Below are 24973 nucleotides of genomic sequence, written 5' to 3'. Positions count from 1 at the left end.
TTAACTTGAGCGTGAGATTGAAAGAACGGAAAACGACTTTTTTTTTTCTCTCTGTTTCGTTTTGGATCTGTAAATGAATAATAAAATAACAAGCCATTTTTCCATTTTCGGATAAGTGGACAATTGAATATGAAAAGAACGAATGATATGATACACGGATTATATTAATTCAATGGTGTCGAAATTTCATTTCCAAATTCAATGGATTTTCACATTCAGATCTTTGTCTCTGTTTTGCTTCCCTATCAGTAACGACACTTTTCATTACCAGTTTGATTTATTCAAACGATACCGGTGAAAAGTCCACGAGGCAGGAAAGGCCGTACAACTCAACATTTTAACACCTTCATACAAAAACATGACAAATTGACCGTTTATTCAGTGCTTCCATATATTAGCAAGGTGAAAGGCAGATCTGTGAGAAATGAATAATACTGACATAACTATCACGCTTCAGTGTGATGACAGAGCGGACATAAAATGGAAAGTAACTAATAAAATACAAAAATAGATGGATGATTCACTTTGGGGGGAAAAACAAACAAAAACCTTCAAGTAGCTAAAAACTGTATTGAAATGTTAAAAGATGAAAGGGAGTTGGCACAGAGGAGCAAATGAGGCCACAGGGAAAGATGAACATGACGTGTAAGGACAAATATATGAATACTTCTCTTTTTTACAAATTTACAGGTCAAATACTAGATCGTAAATACTATGAGTTCATGCTGCAGACATGCTGACTATCATTCCAAGATCCATTTTTAAGTATTAAGGATTTTTAAAATGTGACACTAGGTTACTTCTCTATAGTTAAAAAAAAATGCAAACAGGAATGTGTGTGTGTGTGTGTGTGTGTGTGTGTGTGCCCGCTTCATACTCATCCACTCCCTACTTGTGCCTGAGTGTATTCATTGAGTAAAGGCAGTGTATGCTCTTAAATGTATGTATGTGTGTGTGTGTGCGCGTGTGTATTTAGACAGCAGTGTGAAGTGGTGTGCCACTATGTGAGGAGGGAGAAGTATGCTCTGAGGATGAGGAGATGAAGCAGGATGACGTGGCCTCTCTCTGGAGCTCCTCCACGTTCTTCACGCAAAAACAATAACTCTCTCAAATTCTGATGGAGCGGCATCTACATAAGAATCAACAAAGCACACAAACATCAGTTTCGTTTTGGGACACAGATTTTCTAAATCATTCCATTCGCTTTCTATTTATTTATGTATCATTATTAAAAGATCAATCATCAAGCCGGTGTAACCTTAATCTTTATCGCTAGCTGCTCCTGAAGTGTTTGGAAATCGTTTCAGCCACGTCATGTTCACTCACCGTCCACTTTATTAGGAACACCTGTACGTTCACGTAGTTTTCTAACCAGCCAATCATGAAATATACAGGAATATAGAGGAATCACAAGAAAACTCCATTTCAACACATTTAAAAAAAATAATCTCACAATGTTGGATTTGAGTTTGTAATGCAGTGAGCACAACCAAGGAGTGCATTTTAAAAAGAAAACTACAATGTTGTTGAAGACTGAAACCTGTACCTACAAACTAGAACTGAAAATGGAACCACTGAAGAGTCAACAGTGTCAGAGATCCTCGTGTGTCCAGTTCCACTGTGTACGGCACTTTTTATGCTTACCGACCCATTACTCCAGCTTTTGTGTTTTTTTAGCTGTGTGCTGATACAAATGGATTAGTTTTTTTAAACAAAACTTGGTGTTAAAACCCAGAAACATCTAGTAATAAAAAGTGACATTCATCATGTGTCTGAAGTGACACTGTTCAGTTATACAAGTAACTGGGTATTTTGGTATATATTGGAAGCACTATTTTTGAGCATTTCCCCAGAATTTCATAGAGTGTGGTTTGCAGTATAAGCACCTGAGGTCTCATGCGTGGGTTCCAGCGCACATAATAACCCACCCAGAGCTCCAGATGTGTGAGACTGGCCGGTGGATACAGCACCTGGTTTTTACAGTCCACATAGAACGGGTTAGTGAAGTCCTCCGGCTGACTTAATGTAGGACCGCAGTGACCGTTTTACCCTGTACTTCCTAAAAACAAAAGAGAGGAGAGAGAGAGAGAGAGAGACAGAGAGACAGAGAGACAAGTCATGATACACTTAGACAAATTCATTTCCATTCAGAAAAATCAGACAGGCTGGAAAGCCTCCGCCCATTAGTAGAGAAATGTGGAGCGTACCTTTTCCATTCTCTCCTGCTCACTGCTGTAGAGGAATGTACCAAACAGGCAGCTGTAGGGGCGCTCCAGGATGGGGATGAGAAAAAGCTCTTTGAACTCAGAAGCAGAAGGAAACTGAAAAAAAGAACACAAACACTGGGTTTAACAGTGTATAGTAAGATGCTTAAATGTGGATCTGCACAATAACGCCTGAACAGATAATCAGTCTTTTGTTCAGTACGAAAATTACAAAAAAACAAAAATATTTTGGCGCCAAATCAAATTTTCAGGATCCAAAATATAGTGATGTCATATGACATATGATGATATCATTGTTAAATGGCTACCTCATGCTGCCTTTTCTTTCCCCTCTGTACTGTCTGCCTTTGTTTACTCTGCCTCCCATAGTTTACACAATGTATTCTTTACATACACAATATGTGTAATGTTCAGTACATCATATTGAATCATATTACCGTAAATACTTAAATGTCCAGTCATTTGATTATTTTTTTTCACTTTCTTACTCTACTATGTACAATTAGTTGTTTCCTGCTTATTCAGGCTCAGAGTCATATAGGCTGCATTGAATTTTATTTTCAAATCCCTCATCTCTTTCTCAGCGACTTTATCACTAGCACGTTGCACTGCTTTCACGATTGGGGTGGCACGAGGGGCAGACCTAGCAATGACACAATCCCTGGCGTTCTTATATTTTTTAATGTCAGCATGCTTCTTTACGGTTTCTTTTTTAAAATGACTCGAACTGGTAATGAACTCTGTTTTACCAGCAATATCTTGTCCTGCTTTAGCACAAATGGTGCAGTACATTTTCCCTTTGTCATAACGTAACCAGGCGAACTCTTGTAGCCAAGCTGATTTAAACTGTCTTATCGGGATGAGAGCCGCAGGGATGGGAGAAGACTCGCTGTGCTTGGCTGTCATCATCTATAAAAGATTGCACACCGATTGAAACGGGCTGGGATGACTCAAATGTCACTTGAGAACTTTCACTGGTCGAGTTGGTCTCAACATCGTGGGCGTCTGATGTAGAGGAGGCAGGGTTTGGACAGGCAGGGGATGAGGAAAAGTCTGATATTTTTCTTTTCAGCTGGCTAACGTTAGTTAACTACGCAGTTAGCTAGCCTACATATAAGAGATACAGTCAAATTCCAATGAACCAAACCACATCAAACTAAATTAAACACCTTTAATAAAGTTCACTTCCAACTTTTTAACCCGATAAACGCAACATTAGACCTGTTTCTGTTCATCTATGGAAACCATACAGGAGTGCAGGCGCTAGGGCAGGTACACGCATGCGCAAGAGGGGATGTGAGTTCAGTAGCCTAACAACAAGACGTATAGTCATAGCGACCATTTTAGTCGCCATCTGGAGCCCTGTGGAATGTCCTGGAAAAGAGAGTTAGTTAATTATGATCTCTTACTTTATAACATTAAAATAAAACAATAGTTCCCTCACAAACCTCTCTTATCCCCCCCCCCCCCCCCCCCTAACTCTTGAAATTAATAAGACTTGCAATGTTACTGAGAAACTGGAAAGTGCAATGTCCTCTCTGCCGTGACACTGGAGACTACTTCCATAAAACTTCCATAAATAGATAACTTATAAATCTTAACTAGATCACAATGATCATACGTTTTTTTCTTTAAGTAACATGTTTATAATATGTTTACGATTGAACTTAGACTATGTATTGTGTACGCCATACTAGACCCTGTCAATGAGCTGTTACTATAGAAACGAGAACGAGCACATCACTATAAAGCTGTAATTTCCCTTGCAGCTGGAATCAGAATCTTGCTGTTCCAGAAATGTCTCCAACGCCTTCTGACCAATCAGATTGGAGAATTCAACAGTGTTGTGGTGTAAAGCATCAGTAGCTGACCTGTCTCATCATCTGCCACACATAGTTGATGAACAAAGAGAGGGGATCGTTCCGAGTTGGCGTGATTCTCATCCCCAAGGCCGAAACATTGGTTTGATGTTGTTGTGCATGCGGAGATGCTTTTCTGCTAACCACGGTTATAAAGAGCGATTATATGAGTTACTACAGTATATCCTTCCTGGCAGCTCTGAACCAATCTGGTCACATATATATATGTGTGTATGTGTGTGTGTGTGTGTGTGTGTGTGTGTGTGTGTGTGTGTGTGTGTGTGTGTGTGTGTGTGTGTGTGTGTGTGTGTATATGTTTACCCTGATATACTCCAGCCAGTGAGAGTGGCATCTGTGTCAGAGTACCAGTGAAGTTCTTCTGTGGTGGGGTAGACTGACACAATTTACCCCATTTAAATGCATTTTGGAAATTGTTCCACATGGCCTTAAAGTGTGAATATTCACTGTATGCCAAATAAGTATACAATTATAAAAGATGATGCATCAGGTACAAAGTATCAGAACATCCCACAGATGCTCAATTGCTCAAAGAATTTGGTGGCAGTCAACACCTTGAACTCTGTCATGTTCCTCAAACCATTCCTGAACCATTTTTTGTAGTGTGTCAGGGAACATTATTCGGCTGAAGGAGACCACTGCCATTAGGGAATTTTGTTGCCATGAAGAGGTGTACATGGTCTGCAACAGTGTTGGGTAGGTGGTACGTGTCAAAGTATATTAACATCCACACAAAAGCCAAGACCCGAGGTTTCCCAGCAGAACATTGCCCAGAACATCACACTGCCTCTGCTAGCTTTTGCTCCCCAGTCGCATCAGTGAGCCTTGGGTGCCCTTGACCCTGTCACCAGTTCACCAGTTGTCCTTCCATGGGCCACTTTTGGTAGGTGCAAGACCTGCCGTTTTGGCAATGCTCAGACCCAGTTATCTAGACGTCACAGTTTGGCCCTTTTCAAAGTTGCTCAGATCCTTACACTTGCCCATTTTTCCCCAACCGTTCGCTTGGTGCCTGATATACCCCACCCCTTCACTGGTGCTGTTGTAACGAGATAATCAGTGTTCTTCACTTCACCTGTCAGTGGTTTTACTGTTGTAGCTGATCGGTGTATAGTTGCATTTAATGTTGTAGAATGAAAACACATTCCTGTTCTCACTTGTGTTAGCATGTTGTAACAGCTGTTCTTCCCTCACCTATTGTGTGGTGTGTTTGTTTATTTGTTTTTATTTATTTATTTTATTTAAAAAAACAAAACTTTTTTTATATATATATATATAAAACAAAGCAAAAACGCTGCTTTTCATGTTACCGATAGGGCCACAGAAATGTCCTCTGTGCTGATGTCTTGGCTGTATCTGAAAATTTATAGCTTTACCCCTGACTTTTACTGTGTTGAGACTGGAAATTCCTTTCAGAAATGCTCCATTAATGTCTCCTAACATAAACCCACTAGGACTAAGATGATTTATGTATTGTAGCACCAAACAAAGGTTTCAGTCACTTTTCTGTCTGTAGATTGTCCATCACTGTGTATGGGGCCATAGTCTTGTGTCCTTTATTCATCTCCGTAAACAGTCATCATATTAACCTGTTGGCTGGTGTTTATCAGACAGGAGCCTGTGGTTTCCTACTCTGAACGCTGTTCGAGCCATGTCGACTTCAGGAGGCCCCACTCCACCCTTCACCACCCTGTCAGTCACCCACCCAGCCAATCACATCACTCCTGTAGAGCTGCACCGACCAGAGAAACACAACACCATGAACAAGGCCTACTGGAGGTATGTTTTTCCATCAAATAAAGGACATAACTACTGGGTTTTCCAAAAGTCTCCATACATAAGGGACCATGTCTGCCAGTACCAGGTCGGTTGTGCCTTCGTCAGTGGACGTGCACTTCTCGGTTGGTCTGCAACACTTGCAGTCTTTTTGAATTTGTTAATAAGTTTGGAAACTGTGTTGTATGTTTGCTGTGTTTGCCATGTTTCCTGTTAGTCCATCGCAATCTTGCCACAGCTTCCTGATCCAGGCATGAGAATGATTTCAATACGTTCTTCTCTTGTCAAAAGCGTTCTTAAAGGCTATCTGGGGGGGGGGGGTGAAAGTATGAAAAAAAAATGTTTTTGGAAGACATTTAGGTAAAAAAAAAAAGTGTTAATTTCCCCCATGTATAATTCTGCTTTGTTGCATTGGACGTCTTTGTTTTGTTATATAAGGTGTTGGCTTTATACTCCGTTATTGGCAACTTTGCATAATAACATGATTAGTGCTTTTTTCCCCTACAGTGAAATGATCGAATGCTTTAATCAGATTGCTGAAGACTCAGAGTGCCGTGTGTTCTCAGGTGCAGGGAAAATCTTCACTGCAGGTACAGCAGTATGTCTTTTTTTTTCCCAGAATTGGAAATATGCTTTAATTTTTATGTGGGTTTGCAGTGCTTTTACTCTCACAGCTGTTCATTATTATAATAAGCAATGGCTCCATGTGCTATAACCACAACACTAAGTGAAGTTCATTTAACAAGCATCCTTATTCTTTCCTAGTGCAGAATGTATTAAACTTCAAGTTTAGTAGTTAATAGTCTTTCTAATTAGGGATGTGCCCGGTATTCGAATACACATTTAACCTTTTGAGGTGCCATTAGTTAAGTCAAGTGGGTTTTTATTGTCATTCCTCTATATAGCTTGTATACACTGGAACAAAGTGACATTCCTTCCGGACCATGATGCAACGCAGTTGTGTATTTGCACTTCATGTAGTCTTGCGTACTGTTCTGTGTGAGACGAGTGCAACACAATAAAAACACAAAACAGCAAATACACAGGACAGTAGATACACAGGACATGGACTGTACACTGTAAGCTACTGTGTAATGTAGCAGCACATGTATTGCAGCAATACTGGCAGCAGAAATAGTTCTCTAGTATAAAGTGACTGATGCAGCTATGTAGTCTTACTGGGTTATTGCGGTGTGCAGTGGTATGAGTCTTACTGGGTGAGGTGTTTGACTAGCCCAGGTGAGCACTGTAATCTGACTGTCCCAGGGAAGAAACTGTTGCAGAGTCTGCTGGTGGTGGCACCGATGCTCCTGTACCTTCTGCCAAATGGCAGGAGGGTGAATAGTCTGAAAGGGGTCGTCCACAATACTGGTGGCCTTGTGGATGCACCGGTAGTTGAAGGAGGTGTGTGGTGGGTAGAGAGACCCGATGATCTTTCCAGCTGTCCTCACAATTCGCTGTAGAGTCTTGCGGTTGGAGGCGGTGCAGTTCCCGTACTACACCGTGAGACAGCTGGTCAGGACGCTCTCGATTGTCCCACTGTCGAAGGAGCATATTACTCGAATATTCAGGTGTCTGGGTATTGATTGTACCCTTTATTGGCATGAAGTCAATGAGAAAATCTGGTCAGGTCTAGCAGAACAGTTACCCCAGACATTGTGTAAGTTATAGGTGTTCATTATTTATCATGATGATTAATTGATTTTAGTGACAACATTTTTTATTGCACTTTCACATTTATTAAGTTCTCTCATGCCACAATATAACACACAAGTAGGCATGAGAACTTGAGCTGGTCAATTATGACAGAATTTAGGAACATAGTGTGAGTCATGACACATTAATTTACCTTCTGATAAACTAAATCTAATATTTTCAGTTCATTTTACAGACTGTATGCACAAAACAACCGTTAACCTGTTCCACCTTGTAAACAAATAAAATACACCTCAATGTTCAGTGTTTGAAGTCTGCTCCTCTTAAATATATTTAAAGCTGCACTATTAGACATTTCCACTGTCATGGTTCTGGGCTGGAGTCAGTTCTCGAACCGCTCTGTGTGTATTGTGTAGATATCTGAATAATCTCATATAGGATGTGATTGGGTGAGTTCATTTACCCGTCAGATGCAAAGCGCTTTAGTTTAATGGTGTTCATTACTTGATGCTCCGATCAGGATTTTTACAGATGATACTGATCCAGATAGCAATCTTTTTTATTTAAACTTTAATCAGGAAGTCTATCATAAACAGTTAAATGTAATCTCTCTGCTCATGGTCACTGTTAACTGAATAAAATAATAGCAATGAGAAATACTGTTGGTTAATTGATAAATATACAGCATAAAATATTTATTTTAAAATATCTTGAACAATAAAGAGGCCTAATTAAGAGTAGACTAACACAAAAATGATCCATATTGGGAAAAAGGCTAATAGCTTTCTAAGGAAGTAGTGATCTAAGGTTAAGGTCAAATTGATATTAAATGCAACCCATAGTAATTAAACATTATTTCATTTCTCATTTTATTTATATTTTATGAAGGTATTATAATATCTATTTTTTTTATATATTAAATGATTTATTTATAACTAAGCACATTTTCTGTCTTTATATTTTAGTAGTTTTATTACAGTACAGTGTCCATGTCTGCTGATAATATTGTGTTTTGGGGGGATAAATCAAAACATGGAAACTGGAGTTGACTTTTCTAGTGATATCTGGCAACCGTGAGTTTAAATGGAGTGAATTAGAGTTAGTGAAGGAGAGCTGCACTGTACTGTATGTTTACAGACTGAACAGTTGCTACTCTTGATTGTGATTGGTGAGGAATTATTTAATAAAGAAGTCTGAATTAAACCCACCTTGTAACGTTATTATTAATTTACTCCGCCTGAAGCCGCTGTGTCTACACGAGCAGGTGAAAGTTCAGGTCATTTTGCGGGATCAATAAAAGATGGCGGTTGTGAGATTGGAGAGTTGAGAGAAGCAGATGATGTAGAGTCACTTCATCATAATGGCTTCTTTGCAGTATTTCCACACTTGTACAGTGGACTGAGGAGATGAAAAGCAGTGTGAAAGGAACTCTTGCGCGGTGTAGATGTATTTTGGACTTCCTGTAGTTTTAATTCCGATTGTATTATACAACTCCGAACAGGTCACTTGCACCGGTGTGAATAAATATTTATTCACAGTCGCACAAAGTACTTTTCAGTCACAGATGCGAGTGAAATGGTTGCACCATAGAGCCCCGAGTTTATCTGCAAAGTTTGTTTCCCACTCAGCGTGATTAGGTTTAATGTCCCCGACAACCTCTGAAGTGCTGTTTAGCATCGTGCTAATTTCATGATTTCCCCTCGCTCTGGAGCTCGAAGCGAAGCTAGCAACTCAAGGGTTAAAATGCTAATTCCATTTCGGGCTTTTGGCACTACAAAATGGCGTCATCCCTGCGCCACTCTATGGTGATTGGCTGTAGTGTAGGAGCCGCTTGATTTGATCTGCAGTGGAGTTTTCTGTGAGCGGAGGACGAAATTTAAATGTCAATATCGCAGTCTATCATCTGCATTTAATCGTGGGGAGTCAAAATCGTAATCGCGATTAATCGATATTCGATTAATTGTGCAGCCCTAATCTGCACTAAAGAAGTTTTGGGAGCAAGCAGTTCACATTTTCAACTATGAAGTCTGCAGGACAGACAAGTGCTACAGTGCATTTACAATAGCTCTCAGTATAGCTCCATTCAAATATTCAGTGACAATGGACACATGAGGCCACCTTGGGTTTGCAGATTGAGCTCATTTTAAACCAGACACTAGAGAGAGACATTAGCTGAGAGACATGAGGTCATTTCCAGTAAGGGAACATAGTGAGTATCGATGCTCCCTGGTTTTTGTGGTGCTTTGTGGGATTTTTTAGGGAGAAAACGTTCCAGTGCACTGGAAGGATTTTGCAATTGAGACAACACTTAAAATGGCTGACTCCCTGGTCTCTTGAACCCATACCCTAAACTCAACAGGAAGTCAGCATTTTGATTTTTCTCTTAATTTTTTCCTCCGTTTTTTGCCATTTCCAGGCCTCGTACTTTAATGTACTCCTCCTGGAGCTTTCATCAGTTCGGCATCACATTCGTCAGTCTCATCTACAGGCATTGATGATGCTAAATTCCGAAGCTTTTGAATTTTTGCTCCTCGCCGTGGGCGTGGTGCTCTCACAAATTTAGAAGTTTCACCATGAAAAAGGAAGTTGTAATAACTCAAACATAGAATGTCCAATCTAGGGATGTCACGATACCAAAAATCTAGTAGTCGGTACTGATACCAGCAAAAATACACGATACTCGATACCACTTTGTGTATAAATAAATAATACTTTTAACTCCTTTATTTAAACACTTGAGCATTATAAAAAACAACAGTCACATAATATAAAAAAAGCAATTACAAAATAGATATATAATAAATATGTAGGCATAAAATGTTTTTTCTTTGAGATGTTCTGAAATGAGGTCTGGTTTCGGTGTATAGTTTGGGGATCTCTGTATACATGAAGTAATTTTTGCCTGGTACCTGGGGTTGAACCGCTGAAGCAGAGGGAGGGGAGCAATCACATTTTAGCCCAGAACCTTTAGCTTGCCTTTGCCAGGAGGTTCAGACTTGGCTTTCAACAAGATAAAGAGCCAAGCATACTTCCAAATAAACGCCAAAATGCTTCAAGAAACTCAAAATCAGTGTTTTACAATGAGCTTAAAATGTCCTCCATGGTGGCATGGACCAGGACCCCTCGGTCTGCAGCATTACAGGAAGATTTCAGGTTAGACATTACGGGAAGAGTCTCGGTGCTGTTATTGTCTCTGGGGCAGACATCAGTTAACATTGTGACCCCTTCCCTGGAGAGAACAGCATTACAATTCTGAAAACAGTTTTTGTAAATAATAATTCACTACTTAAAGCATGTACCCGAGCTCCTGCTACGCAGTAACTAAAACTGTCTGCAACTCACGTGTTACTTCATTCTTTAGTTCCTTCTCTTAAGTGCAGAGCCTCTGTCAGATTGTGTGATTGATAAAGAAAAGCACATAAATGACAAAATACCAGTTTGAGTGCCTAGTGGTCTAATCAGGAAATGCTCTTTGGAAGCTCAATATATGCACTTATCCATTTGCATTTGATTTGGCTGTTAGTGCTGAGGATGTCCTTAAGGTGATGTGCTGCTTTTGGCAGATTTAGTAATTCTCTTTAGTCACATGACCACTAATGGTTTTTCTAAATTTTTATGTAGTTTATTTTGGATACAGGCAGAGGAAGCTCAGCGAAAGCTTAAGAGACAGAATGGAGAGGACCCAGGTAAGCTATTTCTTCAGTGATTGTAGTCATATCTGAAAATGATTGGTCAGTTGAATGCAGATTGCTGAAGTGTGAGTGTCTGTGTGTCGTAGCCCTGCCTCCATTCTGCCCACTGTTTGCCAGCTTGGGAAACATTCTGCAGTGTGACGTGCTGCTTGGCATGCTGGGAGCTGTGCTGCAGTGGGCTATGGAGCCCAGTGGAGGACACTGGTCTGAGTCCATGCTGCAGAGGGTAAATGTTTGGATGTTTTGTTAAAATGACATGATAGTGTAGTAAATTCAACAAATTTTCACTTGCTATGCTGTGTTCATGAGCATCACTTTTTAATGACTGAGTAGTGTTCACAATTCTGTATGTGTGTGTTGCTACAGGTGCTGCACTTGATAGGCATGGCTCTGATGGAGGAGCAGCAACAGCTAGAGAACATTGGGGATGACGATGAAGTTACTTTCAACTTCACCCTGAAAATCTCCCGTAAGTTTTGTACATCATCTCACACAATCTCAAAACCTCAAGCCTGTAGTTAGATCTGTGGTTCTTGTATCACAGGTCCCGGTGAAGCCCCCGGCAACACTCCAAGCATCCTGGCTCTGTTAGAGACCTTGCAGTGCACGCCTCACTTGGAAGTGCACAAAGACATGATTCGCTGGTTCCTTAAAGTAAAATTACATCTTGATTATGTTTGCAATTTGCCTTACTCTCTCTATGCGTGCACCTAATATGTCCACCAGGTGGCAGCCTAGCATGTTTTACAATTCGCTCACTGAAGGTAGGCGCAACATACAAAAGATGAGCGTTTTTACCATGAAGTTTAAAGCAGTGCTGCTTCATCAAGACCTGTTTGAAATCCAAGCAGTGCAACACCGCTCAAGGTGGCGTGGCTGGTAGGCAAAGCAGCACCTCTCACCACTGTGAAGCACAAATGCTTCACTGTCACAAAGCGGTTTTGCTGCTGATCATCTGTAGGTGGCCCTAGGGGTGTTTTGATGTGGCTTATTGTGCGTGTTACTTAAAAGCTGTATGTCAACATGAATATTTAAATGACATGTAAGGATTGCTTACTACACAAACTGAACTTCCATGTACTGTGATGTGTGCATTTTATTTTCCATATAGTGAAAACTGTCAGGACACCTGCACCAGGCAGAACATGTACATATAAAGGCCATGGTGTAGGCCAAGGCTAATGATGTATTGCAGTATGTACTTTGAAGAGAAACAGGCAAATTAAATGTTAGTAAAATTGTAATGCATCTTCAGTATTTAATGGTATGGTGTGTGTGTATACTTTTTAGTGCACAAATGTGTTCTATTGAACATATGCTTAGTTTTGCAAGACTTTGATTGTGTATGCATGTAGTTCTAACTGCACTGCTGTATCGTTTTCTTGTAAAAGTATTTTCCTAAATTATGTGTCTTTTTCTACACAGATGGTGGTTAGCATTAAAACGATGCGCGAGTGCACAGCTGCTGCACCTCCCTGTGAAGGAACTGGGCACTGTCACAAGGAGGTCAGACTTTGAGCAACTTTCTATTCCACTGACATATTAACCATTACCCTTTAAAGTGTTGAAGAGCTTAAATCTACGTGCGTGTGTGTGTGTGTGTGTGTGTGTGTGTGTGTGTGTGTGTGTGTGTGTGTGTGTGTGTGTGTGTGTGTGTGTGTGTGTGTGTGTGTGTGTGTGTGTGTGTGTGTTGCAGACTGTGTGGGACAAAGACAAAGCAGAGAGAAAAAGGAAAGCTGAACTGTGCTGGAAAAAGACCACGGCTCAAACATTACAGAGCCAGAGTCATTTTATCAATAAGTACATAGATCTGCTCACGCAGGATTCAGAGGATCTGGACGTCTCAGCCTCTACATCAGCAGAGCATAGATACCTAAGCATGCTCGTAGTGACGCAGTGTTCTTTATAAGTCAACTTGTATTATATTCTCAATATCCAGTCAGTACATTTATGTCAGTAAATCCATGCATCAACACTTCCTTGACTTTGCTGAGCAGTTGTCTGTTCTTTGTCCTAAAAGTTCTTGCATTTAATGGTGGTCTTCACATAACATAAGTAAATTCCCATCCTTAAACTCTTTATCTTGCATATTCATTTGGAGCATTTTCTGTTAGGGTAAATGATCCTAGGGTAGAGGTAGGGTAGGGTAGGGTAGAGGATCCTAGGCCATTTTTAGCAATTTCCTGGTGATTAAAAAAAGATGAACCCATTTATTCAACATTGATTATTTTAACAAATTCAGAAGTACCTTAACATAAAATTAAGGTTATAGTGTACTTGTAACCATCCGTCTCTGCTTGGTACAGCCCCAGTTCATGTGACGGTGCTCTGGTGTGTGTGGGACCTCGTCGTTGGCGTGCCAGAGGAGGAGAGAGGAGGCAGATGGAGATGTGTATCCTGTGTCACGAAGCGCAGGAGATCCTACCTGATGGCGCCGTCATGGTGCTCGCTGCCTTTGTCCAACGCTCTACGGTCATGTCCGAGAACCACAAAAGACCCCCTCACAATCCAGGTAAGGTTATGGTTTACAGTGTGCAAGTCAAGTAATTGGATAGGTTTGAGTAGCCAGTGTGCTTATTTCTGGAGGATACATGTGTGTTCCAGAGAGCTATGATCCCCTCTTCATGCACCCTGACCTGTCCTTTGGTACCCATACCGGCAGCTGTGGCCACATCATGCACTCTCACTGCTGGCATAGGTGAGGAATTGGGCAGAATGTTACTTCTAGACAGCCTTCTACTTAATCCCAAATAAAAAGTTTTGCTGCTTTCAAATGTTTGTGGATATAGGCAATAGAATCAGCAGCTAACAGTAAATAGTTTGTCTAGAAAATAATATGACCTCTGTATGAGCAATCACAATAAATTAGCTAGTATTAATCAATCAGTCTGGATGTTTTGTGACCGAAAAGTCAAAAATCTAATCTGTGATGTACAGGAAAGTCTTCATGGATGTGTGGTGATCGATAAGATGTAGATCCAAATTGGATGTGTTTGGCTTAAATATGCGATCTGCAGATATATATATATATATATATTTTTGTCCCAATACAGTGAGCTGATCATCGACACAAAGCATGAAACAAAGCTTGCTATGTGCTCTTGACTATTTTTCACTGTCTTAGATCAAGCCAGTGTTACTTTCGTAGTCTGTAAACTTATTGCGCCTCATGGGGAAGCAAAGAACGTTAACCTGATCTGACCTTAGGAGTAAGTGCAGTTCAGTTCAATTTTATTTGTATAGCGCTTTTTACAATAGACATTGTCTCAAAGCAGCTTTACAGAAATATCAACATGGTATACAGATATTAAAGGTGTGAATTCATCCCAACTGAGCAAGACACTGAGTGGCGACGGTGGCGAGGAAAAACTCCCTAAGGTGTTTTAAGAGGAAGAAACCTTGAGAGGAACCCGACTCAGAAGGAACCCGTCCTCATCTGGGTAACAACAGATAGTGTGAAAAAGTTCATTATGGATTCATATGAAGTCTGTATGGCCTTAGGAGCAGCCAGAGAGTATCAAAAGCTAAAGAAATCAGGTGATTGAACTTGTTATATATACATCAGAATATATCCACTGGACATTATTAAAGTATAATGAGGTGGGGGTCAGAGTGCAGGCTGCTGTGTTAATGCAGGTCTTTGAATATCAATGATGCAAACAGGGAGGAGAAATGTAACAGGTATTTACATACCAGTCAGTATGTGTGTGTGTGTGTGTGTGTGTGTGTGTGTGTGTGTGTGTGTGTGTGTGTGTGTGTGTGTGTGTGTGTGTGTGTGTGTGTCTCTGCACCACTTAACTCCTGTCTCCCATTTTTACTGCATTTGTAAAACTGGAGACACTGCAGGGGGAAACCACTCAAACCCTGTAGTGTGTGAATCTCCCAGAGCTTACACATTCAAACTGAAACTACACAAGCACTACAAACGTGTGTGTGTGTGTGTTTGTATTTGTGTAACAAATAAAGTAGCAGTAAACCATTTTTGTTTTGATCTTGATGTATGTTTTGGATCACTGTCCTGCTGGAAGATCCAACCACGGCCAATTTGAAGCTTTCTGTCAGAGGCAGTCAGGTTTTCATTTAATATCTGTTGATTTTTGATAGTTCATGATGCCATGTATCCTTTCTCTGTACCGTCACTTTGGGGTGGTAGTTACATCCATCGACTTGGATAAGCAAGTTACAAGCCATCGATAAGGGAAACCTGAGATCAAGATACATCTCAGGTTTTATTTATTTATTTTCATTTATTTATTTATTTTTTTAAGAACTCACTTTTTACATTCCTTCTAATAAGTCGCCTAAATGCATTCTTAAGTTCATTCTGCTTAAGGCACTCCACAAAAGCTTAGTGGAGTAGTACTCCAGCTACCCAGGAGTAGTTGATTAAAAACAGTCGAGAGTATTTGTTTATAAAACTAATTGTTGAAGCCCTAAAAAGAGCAGTGTTCCTGTGGACCTCAGGGGAAGCAGTAAGGAGCTCTGTTCATTTGAGAACTTTAAGAAAAGTAACCTGGGTGAAGCTCTTCATGAATCTGGGAGATGTTGAGTATGTGCAAAAAATTTAAATATAACATTTAAAAAGTTTAAGATTTCACAGCATATTTGTGTGCATGTTATTTCAGTATTAATGTTCTTATTATTATTTTAAAACTTTATTTTAAAAAAACAAAAAAACACATGTGCCAGGGTGTACAAATGTTTTTTGTTTTTTTTCCTGGTTGCGTATTTAAAATTCTTACTTGAACCGGTACATCTATACGATATATTTTCGTCATGTGTGTGCTTGTGTGTGTATTTGCACATGTATGTGCACCCATTTCGGTACTTCTCTAAGCAGGAGCTGAAGGAGCTTTTCACACTGGAGGACACGTATTCATCCTCCACTCGGCTGCAGCTGCAGTCGCTCCACTCGTCTGCGTGCCGCTCCGACCCTGAGCTGCAGTGCCACATCTCCTCTCTGAAGGGCATGAATGTGTTTGGCGTGTCCCGTCATGACTTGCTGTTCTCTAATGAGGATACTCTGCAGGACGAGGACAAATATGGTCACAATTTGGCCCATATCTGTTCAGCGGTGCTATATCTAGGCCATATGTGACGGATAATACCCACATGTGGCCCAAACGTACTTGCTATTTGGGATGTCTGGTTGGAGTGTGAAAATTTTAGATGCTGGATTGACAGTTATATTATTAAATAACAATATGAACAGCAAGATTATTAATTGGACTAGCATAAGTAATGAAAATAGCAAATGTTAATATTCATAAATACAGTTAATGGGATTTAGTGTTAATAGTGTAAGAGTAAGTGTAAATATGAATCTGAAACAGATGTGGCTGTTCATCTCAGTGCTTTAATTGAAGAAAAAGTCAAAAAAAGTTTAGCCATGTTGCATAACGTACATAAAGGGCAAGCAGGCGGAGCTTGTGTCCCCAAACATGATCAGTGCTTGCTTTGATGTACAAAACTCCTCATATGGCATAGAGCATGCACCATACAGCATTCCTCAAATCTAGGCCTAATTCTAAACCACTTTAGCTGGAAGACCCACCCACACACTGTGTGTGTCAGTGACTGTGTCTGTATGGTTGGATGATGAGCAGGTGTGTGTGTGTGTGTGTCAGTGCCTCGAGTGTCTGTACAGTAAGCTGATGAGCAGTTGTATCTCACTGTCTCCAGTGTTAATGTCAATGGCCTTCAGAAAAAAGTCCAGTGCTTCCTGTTTCCTCCCTTCAGACAAACACTGTTTCCCAGAATGCACCAGTGAATCAAACGATTCCTCTTGATGTGTGACATCATTTGGACTCTGCACTTCAGTGGCTGCACACTGATGCACAACTTCACTAGAGGCCAGTTGAACGTCAGTGAAGCTCTTTACCATCACCTTCCTCTTCCTCCTCAGACTCAACCATGTGTTCACTAGGCTCTGGCTCGTCCTCTGGCTCCTCCCACTCCTCTAATTGTTCCTCTTTCGTCTCTTGTTCCTCCTCTTCCTCCTCCATATCCTGCAGCTGTGACTGTACTCATGAGCGTCGTGATGCGATTGATGTGTTTATGCTGCATCTGCGGTTGGTGCCATTATTCAGCATGGATTTGGGTGTGGAAGATCTGAGGCCCATGAAGCTGCGAGCTAATGGATTGCTAGCCAAAACAGGTTTCTCCACCTCTTCTTCTTCTTCATGCCCCTCTTCCTCACCATCATAGATGACTCGCAGTTTTTTTTTCTTGGTGGGGCAGAACAAGGACTCGTCTGCTGCAGTGAAATATACTGACTTCTGCCTACCACTATCATTGTTGGGTGTGGGGTCAGATTCATCTATAGCTCCAATGGCAGAGGTTTAGATGCATCAGCATCAAACTCGATACAGGCTTTTGAATCAAAGTCCACGTCTGATAATGCTTTTGGTAAGTTTGACTCAATTCCCAACAGAACTACAGATGAATCTGATTGCTTGAAAGGAGAAATGTGCAAGGTCTGATTTGAGTGAGTGTCTATGATCAGATTTCTCCTCTATGATTAAACGCTCCTCATCATTTATGCTCTTAAACACTTGTCCAAAATCACTGTCCTGTCACCTGTGTAGATAAATCCATCACATGCTCATCCTTCACCTCCATCCTTCCATCCATGCTCATCATCTCCAGCTCGTCCGATCCTGATTGGGTGAGATCCACCACGGCAGGTGGGCTGAGGTTATGGCAGGGTGGCGTGGTTTTGACATCATCCATCGTCGTGTGTTGGTCTGGGCCCTGTTGCCTTGACAGCGGGAGCCAACTGGGTCCTGAGTTCTGATTAACGCTGTCCATCATGAGGCTGTGCAGCTGTGACTCGGCCTGGACCAGGTCCTGCGCTTTCTGCACACGCTGGTCAATGTAAATAGAACACATACAAATACAACAGCACGGCACACTCTTGACTTCAAAAAAGAAATTGCAAGCATTCTAGCAAAAACTTTCAAAAACAGTTCCTCTACTGATAACTGCCCTCCTGCTTTCTGGACTTTTCTTACTCAGCAAGAAAAAGAAAAGAGAAACTTCAGCTCTGGTACAACCGACCTTTTACTACGCATAGAACATCTCTATTTGAGGAACAGTAAGAAAACATATAGTTAAAAGTAAAAATACTAAAGTGTACCGTACCCCTAAAGCTGATTGTTTGGTGGGGAGGTGTGTCTGATTGCTTATTCGGAAACAATCTGATGAGACGCTGTGACATTTATTTCTTCTGGTTTAGTCAAATTCAGATTAATGTTGTTTACAACACGGACAGCAGAAAATCCAGGTGGAGGAGTTTCAGTTTCTGACACTGTGGTCTGAATATCTATAGAACGAGGAACTGAACTCTCCATACCTCCTGAACCACACCCTGATCACAAGCACTTGGTGCTAATGGGCTAGGGGTTAGGCTTTTGGAGTTAAGGGGTTAGGGGTAGAGAAGATGAGTTAGGCTGTAGGAAATTACCTCTGTTACAGTGTTGGTGGACTTGAAATGTGTAGTTTGTGGAATATCAGTAAGACTGTAATTCCCAGAATGCACTGCATGAGATGAGAGTGAAGAGGGTGCAGGATTCTCTGCAGTGCCAGTGTACACCTCAGAGCTCTGGACTCGAAACATTACATACTGAAACCCTGCAAGACAGAATTGTGTCCATAGCACATTATCAGTCTTACCCTGTGTGTGTCTGTCTGTCTGTCTGTCTGTGTGGTCACTTCTTCCATAAGGCATGTGTTGAGCCATGGCTTATGGATCACAGGACCTGCCCGATGTATGTGTGACATCCTCAAATCCCTCAGAGTAGAGGTGAGGTGTGTGCGTAAATGGATTCATGAGAGTTTCTCATCTCTCTAGAGACGGATGTTGAGGAGCAGCACATGTAGACGGTCACTTCTGATTTGCATTCGTTTCCCAGCAGCACTGAGTACTTTCACACACACTGTGACTCAGTCTCCAGCATACACCCCAACTCCGAGTCTCTCACACAGCGATCAATCTCTATGAATCTCTGCATGCAACAGAGCAGCTGGGTCCTGCTGACCACACACATGAAGGTGAGAAGTGCGCGTACACACACACACACACACACACACACACTGTATTTCAGCCTGCCTTGCTTAATTCCAGAAGCTGCTGCTAATAAGCTAGTTTTTTCACTGTGTGTGTGTGTGTGTGTGTGTGTGTGGAGGAGGGGGGTTTGTATTATTTTGGAAGCACACACCTGTATTTGGACTAAACATACTAGCATGACCACAAAAAGATTCAAGATCATGGCTCTACTGACGAGAGGCCATCAGGTTTGAGAGAACGCTGATATTCTTGTCCTGGGTTCAATGGAAACATGGTGTCAGAATGTGCGCTGGTCTGTCAATACAGTTCCCTCTGAAAGGTTTGGAACAGCAAGCCCAGGATTTATTTTTATTATACACTGAAGACATTTGGCTTTGCGATATGTTGGTGATTTTAAGGACATTCCAAACATGTTCCAATATTTTTGATCATTTGAAAAATGGGTAGGTTTAAACAAGGTGCCATATTTTAAGTTGTTTGACCAGAATTTAATTTCCTAATATTTACAACTAAATTTGTTAATCAACTCCTATTCATCGTTTGATCTCAAGCCCAAATGTTTCCAGTATATAGCAAACCAAAATAATTGCCCTTGCTGTTCTAATACTTTTCTCCATATAATGGGAATAGCTCAGCAGCGGTGTTCTTCACAGTGGCTGACAGTTTTTGGTCTTGGTCTTGTCACTGAGTTGACCTGTGGAGATCCAGGGCAGGTTTCATGGTGATTTTCTCTGGCAGGTGCGGCATCTTCAAGTTACTTGGTTACAGTTATATTTCTATAGCACTTTTCTAGACACTCAAAGTGCTTTACACTGGGAGGAGACCACTAGTGTGTATCTTCCACCTGGATGATGGGACAGCAGTCATAGTGCTCCAGAACTCCCACCACAAACAAGCTATTAGTGGAGAGGAGAGAGTGATGTAGCCAATTCAGAGATGGGGATTATTAGGGGGTGATTGAGAAGGTCAATGAGGGAATTTGGGCAGGACACTGCGGTTATACCCATACTCTTTTTTTAATTTATTTTTTTTTTATTTATGTTTTATATTTTTAATGACCACAGAGAGTCAGGACCTCAGTTTAATGTCTCATCCAAAAGACAGTGCTGTTTATACAGTAGTGTCCCCGTCACTATTTTGGGGCATTAGACCCCACACAGACCACAGGGTGAGCCCCCCCTGCTGGTCTCACTAATACCACTTCCATCAGCAAGCTTAGTTTTCCCCAGGAGGTCTCCCAGTACTGCCCAGGCTCAACCCTGCTTATCTTCAGTGGGACGCCAGGCAAGAGCTGTAGGGAAAGATGGCTCTGGTCATGTTTTTCTGCATTCAGTGATGGACTGGGAAACTGTTGTTTTCTTGTAGCTGCCCTAACTGTTTAGGAGGGTGTGCTCCTCAGTGCAGAGGTACGCTTCCATACGGAGGCTCTATTCAGTGACTGTATCCTGTGCTGTGATTGGCTTGCAGGTTTGGAGGCAGTGTGTTTGAAGTGCCACTGCACTACGATAACCCCGCCTTTGAGAGTGAAACTCGCAGCTAGGAGACCAGCAAAACACACTGTGACTGTAAACACACACACACAACATGCGCACATGTTCACATACACTATACATACATTTACAGTCACAGGTTTGGATTTAAAAATGCATTTTATTTAATTTCTGTGTGTGAGTTATTTAATGACCTCATGCTGTGGTTAATGGGAGGAAAATCTCTTCTCTTTATCTCTGGGGTGTGTGTACTGGAGAAACACACAGTTCACTAGCTCCCTCTGCTGGACATGTGTTGCATTACCTCTCTCTTTCTCACACATACAGTCCGTATATACTGAATTTGCCATGTGACAGGTGTTCCTGGTTCAGTATGGGTGGAGCTTATGTAATTTTTTTTCAACTTAATCATGTGACATCCGTTAGCTTTTCTTTCCACTTGTTCAGCTTGATCATGTATTTAATGCTGTATAGCGACTGCTGGGAGGTAACGTTAATGTTCGCTGTGTTAACTAGTGCTGTGGGTAGGTGACGGGCTAGCACAGGAGATATTACTAAACTATTATACTGTTTAATTATAGGTAGGCTTTTATGCCCACAAATACTAAAGAAATAAAAAACAGAAGCTAGTGGTAATGTTATACAGTTCAGATTATACTTAAGCTCCCCCCTCACACATAGACACGCCTGTCAATTGGCACAAGAAAGCTTGCTATTTTTCAAAAAAAAAAAAAAAACCTTAAAATTATTCTAATTTTACTAACTATTTTACAAAATATCAAAATGTGTCCTTTTATGTGTGTGTGCTTCACAACGTGGCCTTATTGGTATCTTCTGTACTCTATGAACTACTGATCTGAACTGTTAAATAAGAGGTGTAATTTTAATCAAATTATAGTGATATGAAAATGTAAACTGTAAATAAAGTCTCTTTTTATCATGAATGTGCGTGTGTCCACCTGGTCCCTTGGCATGAGCGGGGATATTTATCTAGAGTATCAGTTACTGTACGAAGTCTGTAGTAACAGCCATTCTCTTAAGATGATTTAATGGAGCTTGCATTTAAAGTGTAACTTGTACTTTAGTTTTCTTCATTTTCCCAAAATTTAACACTAGATATTTCACAGTACATGAATACCACATGGAGATACAAACTTTATAGTTGACGTGAAGGTAACACTGTTTACACAAGGGTAATAGGGTTGACACTGAGGTAACACTGTTTACACAAGGGTAACAGGCTTGACACTGAGGTAATGCTGTTTACACAAGGGTAACAGGCTTGAAACTGAGGTAACACTGGTTACACAAGGGTAACAGGCTTGACACTGAGGTAACAGGGTTTACGACCTTTAAGTGTAGAGATCTGATTAATTTTATGTACATATGTGTGTTCATGAATAAAAAAAAGTACTGTTGTGTCTGCTCAACTTTTTTTTGACGAGGGCTATGCAAATTGAATTTAAATTCACTAGTCTTACTTAAATTTCCTATATTAACTTGTAGATTTTAATTATAAATATATTTTCTAATAATTATAGTCTCTATTGTATCACTGGAACAATGGCCCATATACACTCAGCTAATCACGTGACAGCAGCACTGTACATGAAATCATGCAGCTACAGGTCAATAGCTTTATTAATGTACACATCAAACATGTATTATTGTGTATGGGGAGGACCGGGTGGGTGTGAGACCCAGTTTCTGTCCCAATTTCTGTCCCAGTCTGGCCCGGCTCCTTCAGGAACTACTTTATGTGATGTTGTGTATATCAGCTGCTTGTTTCTTCTTGGCCTTTACACACAGTAAAGGTTTACTGTTCTGCAATTCTACATGTTTTTATTCTTTTGACCACTAGGGGTCTCCAATGTAAACCCTTGGGAAATTAAACATTTTCAACACATCTGTAATAAAGCTGCAACTTTTGGGGGGTTTTTTTGGAGAGTTTTTTCAGGTTTGGAGGGTTTGAGGGGTTTTTGGACTGTTTCGGCGGGTTTTTTGGGTTTTGAGTTTTTTAGCATTTCGGAGGTTTCAAAAGTTTTCTGATTTATTTTTTATTTTTTAGGGGTTTCGGAGGATTTTGTAGGGTTTTGCAGGTTTTTTAGAGTGTTTCGGAAAGTTTTTTTCTTTTATACTTTTTTTTTAATGTTTTGGAGAGCATTGGAGTGTGATGATCATGGTGACAATGTTGACGACGATGAAGATGATGATGACTGCAACGATGATGATAACTATGACAATGACGATGATATGACTGCGATGACGATGATGATTACGATGATGGTGACGACAATGATGACAGTGACTATGATGATCACGGCAATGAGGGTGACGATGATAATGACGATTATGAGGACAATAATGATGATGGTGATAATGGTGGTGATGATGGTGATGATGATCTGAAGTCTTTATTTTCTCCTACAGCGTGTATGAAGCAGCGCTGCACGGAGCAGATGAGGGAATGTCTGGACTGGATTATGGCTGAATGTAAGAATTTGTATTCAAAATTTCTGCAAAGTATGGTGATCTCCTTCATACAGAAGTCAGTTGGTTGAGTAGGAGTAAGGTACTTCACCATTTTATTTCCTTGGTGAGTGAAATTAAGGCTTTAATGGAACCGGGGGGGACTAACCTGTTGTCTTATGGCTGCTTGATCTTGCATTCTTGGCTGATGTGATGGAGAAACTGAATCAGCTCAATCTACAGTTACAAGGTAAAGACAAAACCATATGTGATATGATCAGTGCTGTGAAGGTATTTAAAGCAAAACTGTAATTTTACCTTTAGCAATTGAAAAACAAAAGATTGCAACACTTCCCCTCATTGGTAAAGACAGAAAGAAAGCCATGCAAATGCAACCAAAATTTTGGATGTCCTCGAGTATTGTGACCTCCTGTCCAGGCTTGGGCAGGAATCTGAGGAAAGGTTCAGCGATTTTGAAAATCTTGAGACATGTGTGGCATTTGTTGCCGTCTTTCATGGAGATAGACATGGATCACATTTCAAAGCAGATGGCTGAACTGTTCAGTGTCAATGCTGTAGAGATAGAGTTGGAGGTTATTAATCTCCAAAATCATATCCAGCTGAAATCTCAGCAACATTCACAAAATTTCTGGAGACTTGTAGACCCAGAAAACTACAAGAACATTCACCAAGCTGCCCTCAAAGCATCTGCTTTATTTGGATCTACAGACCTTTGTGAAGCAGCGTGTTCTGATATGAACGTGATCGAATCTAAATTCAGAACAAGACTGACAGATGAACATTTAAATAATTGCATAAGAGTGAACCTAAGTGCATACACACCAGCATATACCTCCCTTGTGGAATCAATGCAGTGTCAGTCAGCTCATTAACTGTAAATAAGTGTGAATGCACTTCATGTCATATTGGATATTCTGTGTTTACAAACAGCAAAGAAGCACTAAGAATTCAAGTGGGAAGCAGAAAGAGTTGTGGGAGGCCTAAGGCACATTAGGTTGACCCATTTATTTTCAGGCAGGTGATTCCTTCCTTTTGTGCCAACTACCATAAAGCACCTCCAAGTTACAATCCATGCTTTGGCCAGGAATCAAACCCAGGTCAACTGCTTGGAAGGCAGCTATGCTCACCTCTATACCACCAATGTCATGCTGGGCAATTCAACGCTGCTGAACAAAGTTTAAGTATTCTGTTGTGGTTTCTGTAGTGTAGTGGTTATCACGTTTGCCTAACATGCAAAAGGTCCCTGGTTTGAGACCGGGCAGAAACAAGCTAGAAATTTTGAACTTTGCTTTAATAACTGACCGGTTGTCATCACTGTAGGATCAGGTCCTCTAGGAACAGCCGGAAAGCGAGACCTTGGACAGAGCAGATTTCCTTCTTTTGTGCTTTTGTAGCAAAGCAGTGAACATTTGCTTACGAAATGAAAGGGAGTCTCTGGTTTTCCACAGAAAGTGGAAGCCTGGCTCTTTCGTTGCTCAATAAGACTCTGAACGTGACTGGAAAATTTTCCGTAAAGTACTGGTCGCCAAGTTCACCTATCAGCAAGAGGTCTACTGCCCGAAAAAGGCTGGGAGCGGTTTCCCTTCCATTGAGCTTTTGTAGCAAGGCAGATTACAGCTGCTTGCAAAATCACAGGCAGGTTCTGCTTTTCCACTGATTGTGGGAGCCTGGCTCTTTCCTTCATCAAGAAGACAAGAGTAAT

At 40.9% G+C, this 24973-nt stretch overlaps 1 protein-coding gene, 2 long non-coding RNA genes and 1 other non-coding gene across 5 annotated transcripts; all 4 read left to right on the top strand.

Moving 5' to 3' along the window:
• The first annotated feature begins 5643 nt into the window (after window positions 1-5643).
• Window positions 5644-7244, top strand: LOC128629778 (uncharacterized). The gene is made up of 2 exons (XR_008394163.1): window positions 5644-5878; window positions 6383-7244. It is a non-coding gene; the product is annotated as an uncharacterized LOC128629778 (long non-coding RNA).
• Window positions 7245-10089: 2845 nt separating this feature from the next.
• Window positions 10090-13326, top strand: LOC108262502 (uncharacterized). Its single transcript, XR_008394162.1, has 4 exons — window positions 10090-11217; window positions 11310-11692; window positions 11768-12729; window positions 12920-13326. It is a non-coding gene; the product is annotated as an uncharacterized LOC108262502 (long non-coding RNA).
• A 79-nt stretch (window positions 13327-13405) lies between these two features.
• LOC128629783 (E3 ubiquitin-protein ligase UBR2-like) lies at window positions 13406-20308 on the top strand. Of its 2 annotated transcripts, XM_053678511.1 has the most exons (4): window positions 13406-13735; window positions 13828-13921; window positions 18949-19027; window positions 19140-20308. In XM_053678511.1, exons 1-4 carry the CDS (start codon window positions 13606-13608, stop codon window positions 19143-19145), a joined length of 309 nt encoding a protein of 102 aa, XP_053534486.1. In that variant the 5' UTR covers window positions 13406-13605; the 3' UTR covers window positions 19146-20308. The 2 variants fall into 2 exon arrangements, with proteins under 2 accessions (XP_053534486.1, XP_053534485.1); XM_053678510.1 differs by having other exon boundaries at window positions 18949-20308.
• Window positions 20309-24465: 4157 nt separating this feature from the next.
• trnav-aac (transfer RNA valine (anticodon AAC)) lies at window positions 24466-24538 on the top strand. Its single transcript has one exon. It is a non-coding gene; the product is annotated as a tRNA-Val (tRNA).
• The last annotated feature ends 435 nt before the right edge of the window (window positions 24539-24973 follow it).

The sequence above is a fragment of the Ictalurus punctatus genome, unplaced genomic scaffold (assembly GCF_001660625.3).
Source record: "Ictalurus punctatus breed USDA103 unplaced genomic scaffold, Coco_2.0 Super-Scaffold_100, whole genome shotgun sequence".
NCBI classification, from domain to species: Eukaryota; Metazoa; Chordata; class Actinopteri; order Siluriformes; family Ictaluridae; genus Ictalurus; species Ictalurus punctatus.
Note: the sequence above shows the minus strand (reverse complement) of the source record. Positions and strands in the feature narration are given on the sequence as shown.

What these genes read in the sequence shown, in the direction of transcription:
- LOC128629783 (XM_053678510.1), top strand. Translation starts at nt 13,606, where the DNA reads ATGGAGATGTGTATCCTGTGTCACGAAGCGCAGGAGATCCTACCTGAT. An exon ending in AAGACCCCCTCACAATCCAG is followed by an intron (nt 13,736 to 13,827) that starts GTAAGGTTATGG and finishes TGTGTGTTCCAG; the next exon opens with AGAGCTATGATCCCCTCTTC. An exon ending in CACTCTCACTGCTGGCATAG is followed by an intron (nt 13,922 to 18,948) that starts GTGAGGAATTGG and finishes TTCTTCCATAAG; the next exon opens with GCATGTGTTGAGCCATGGCT.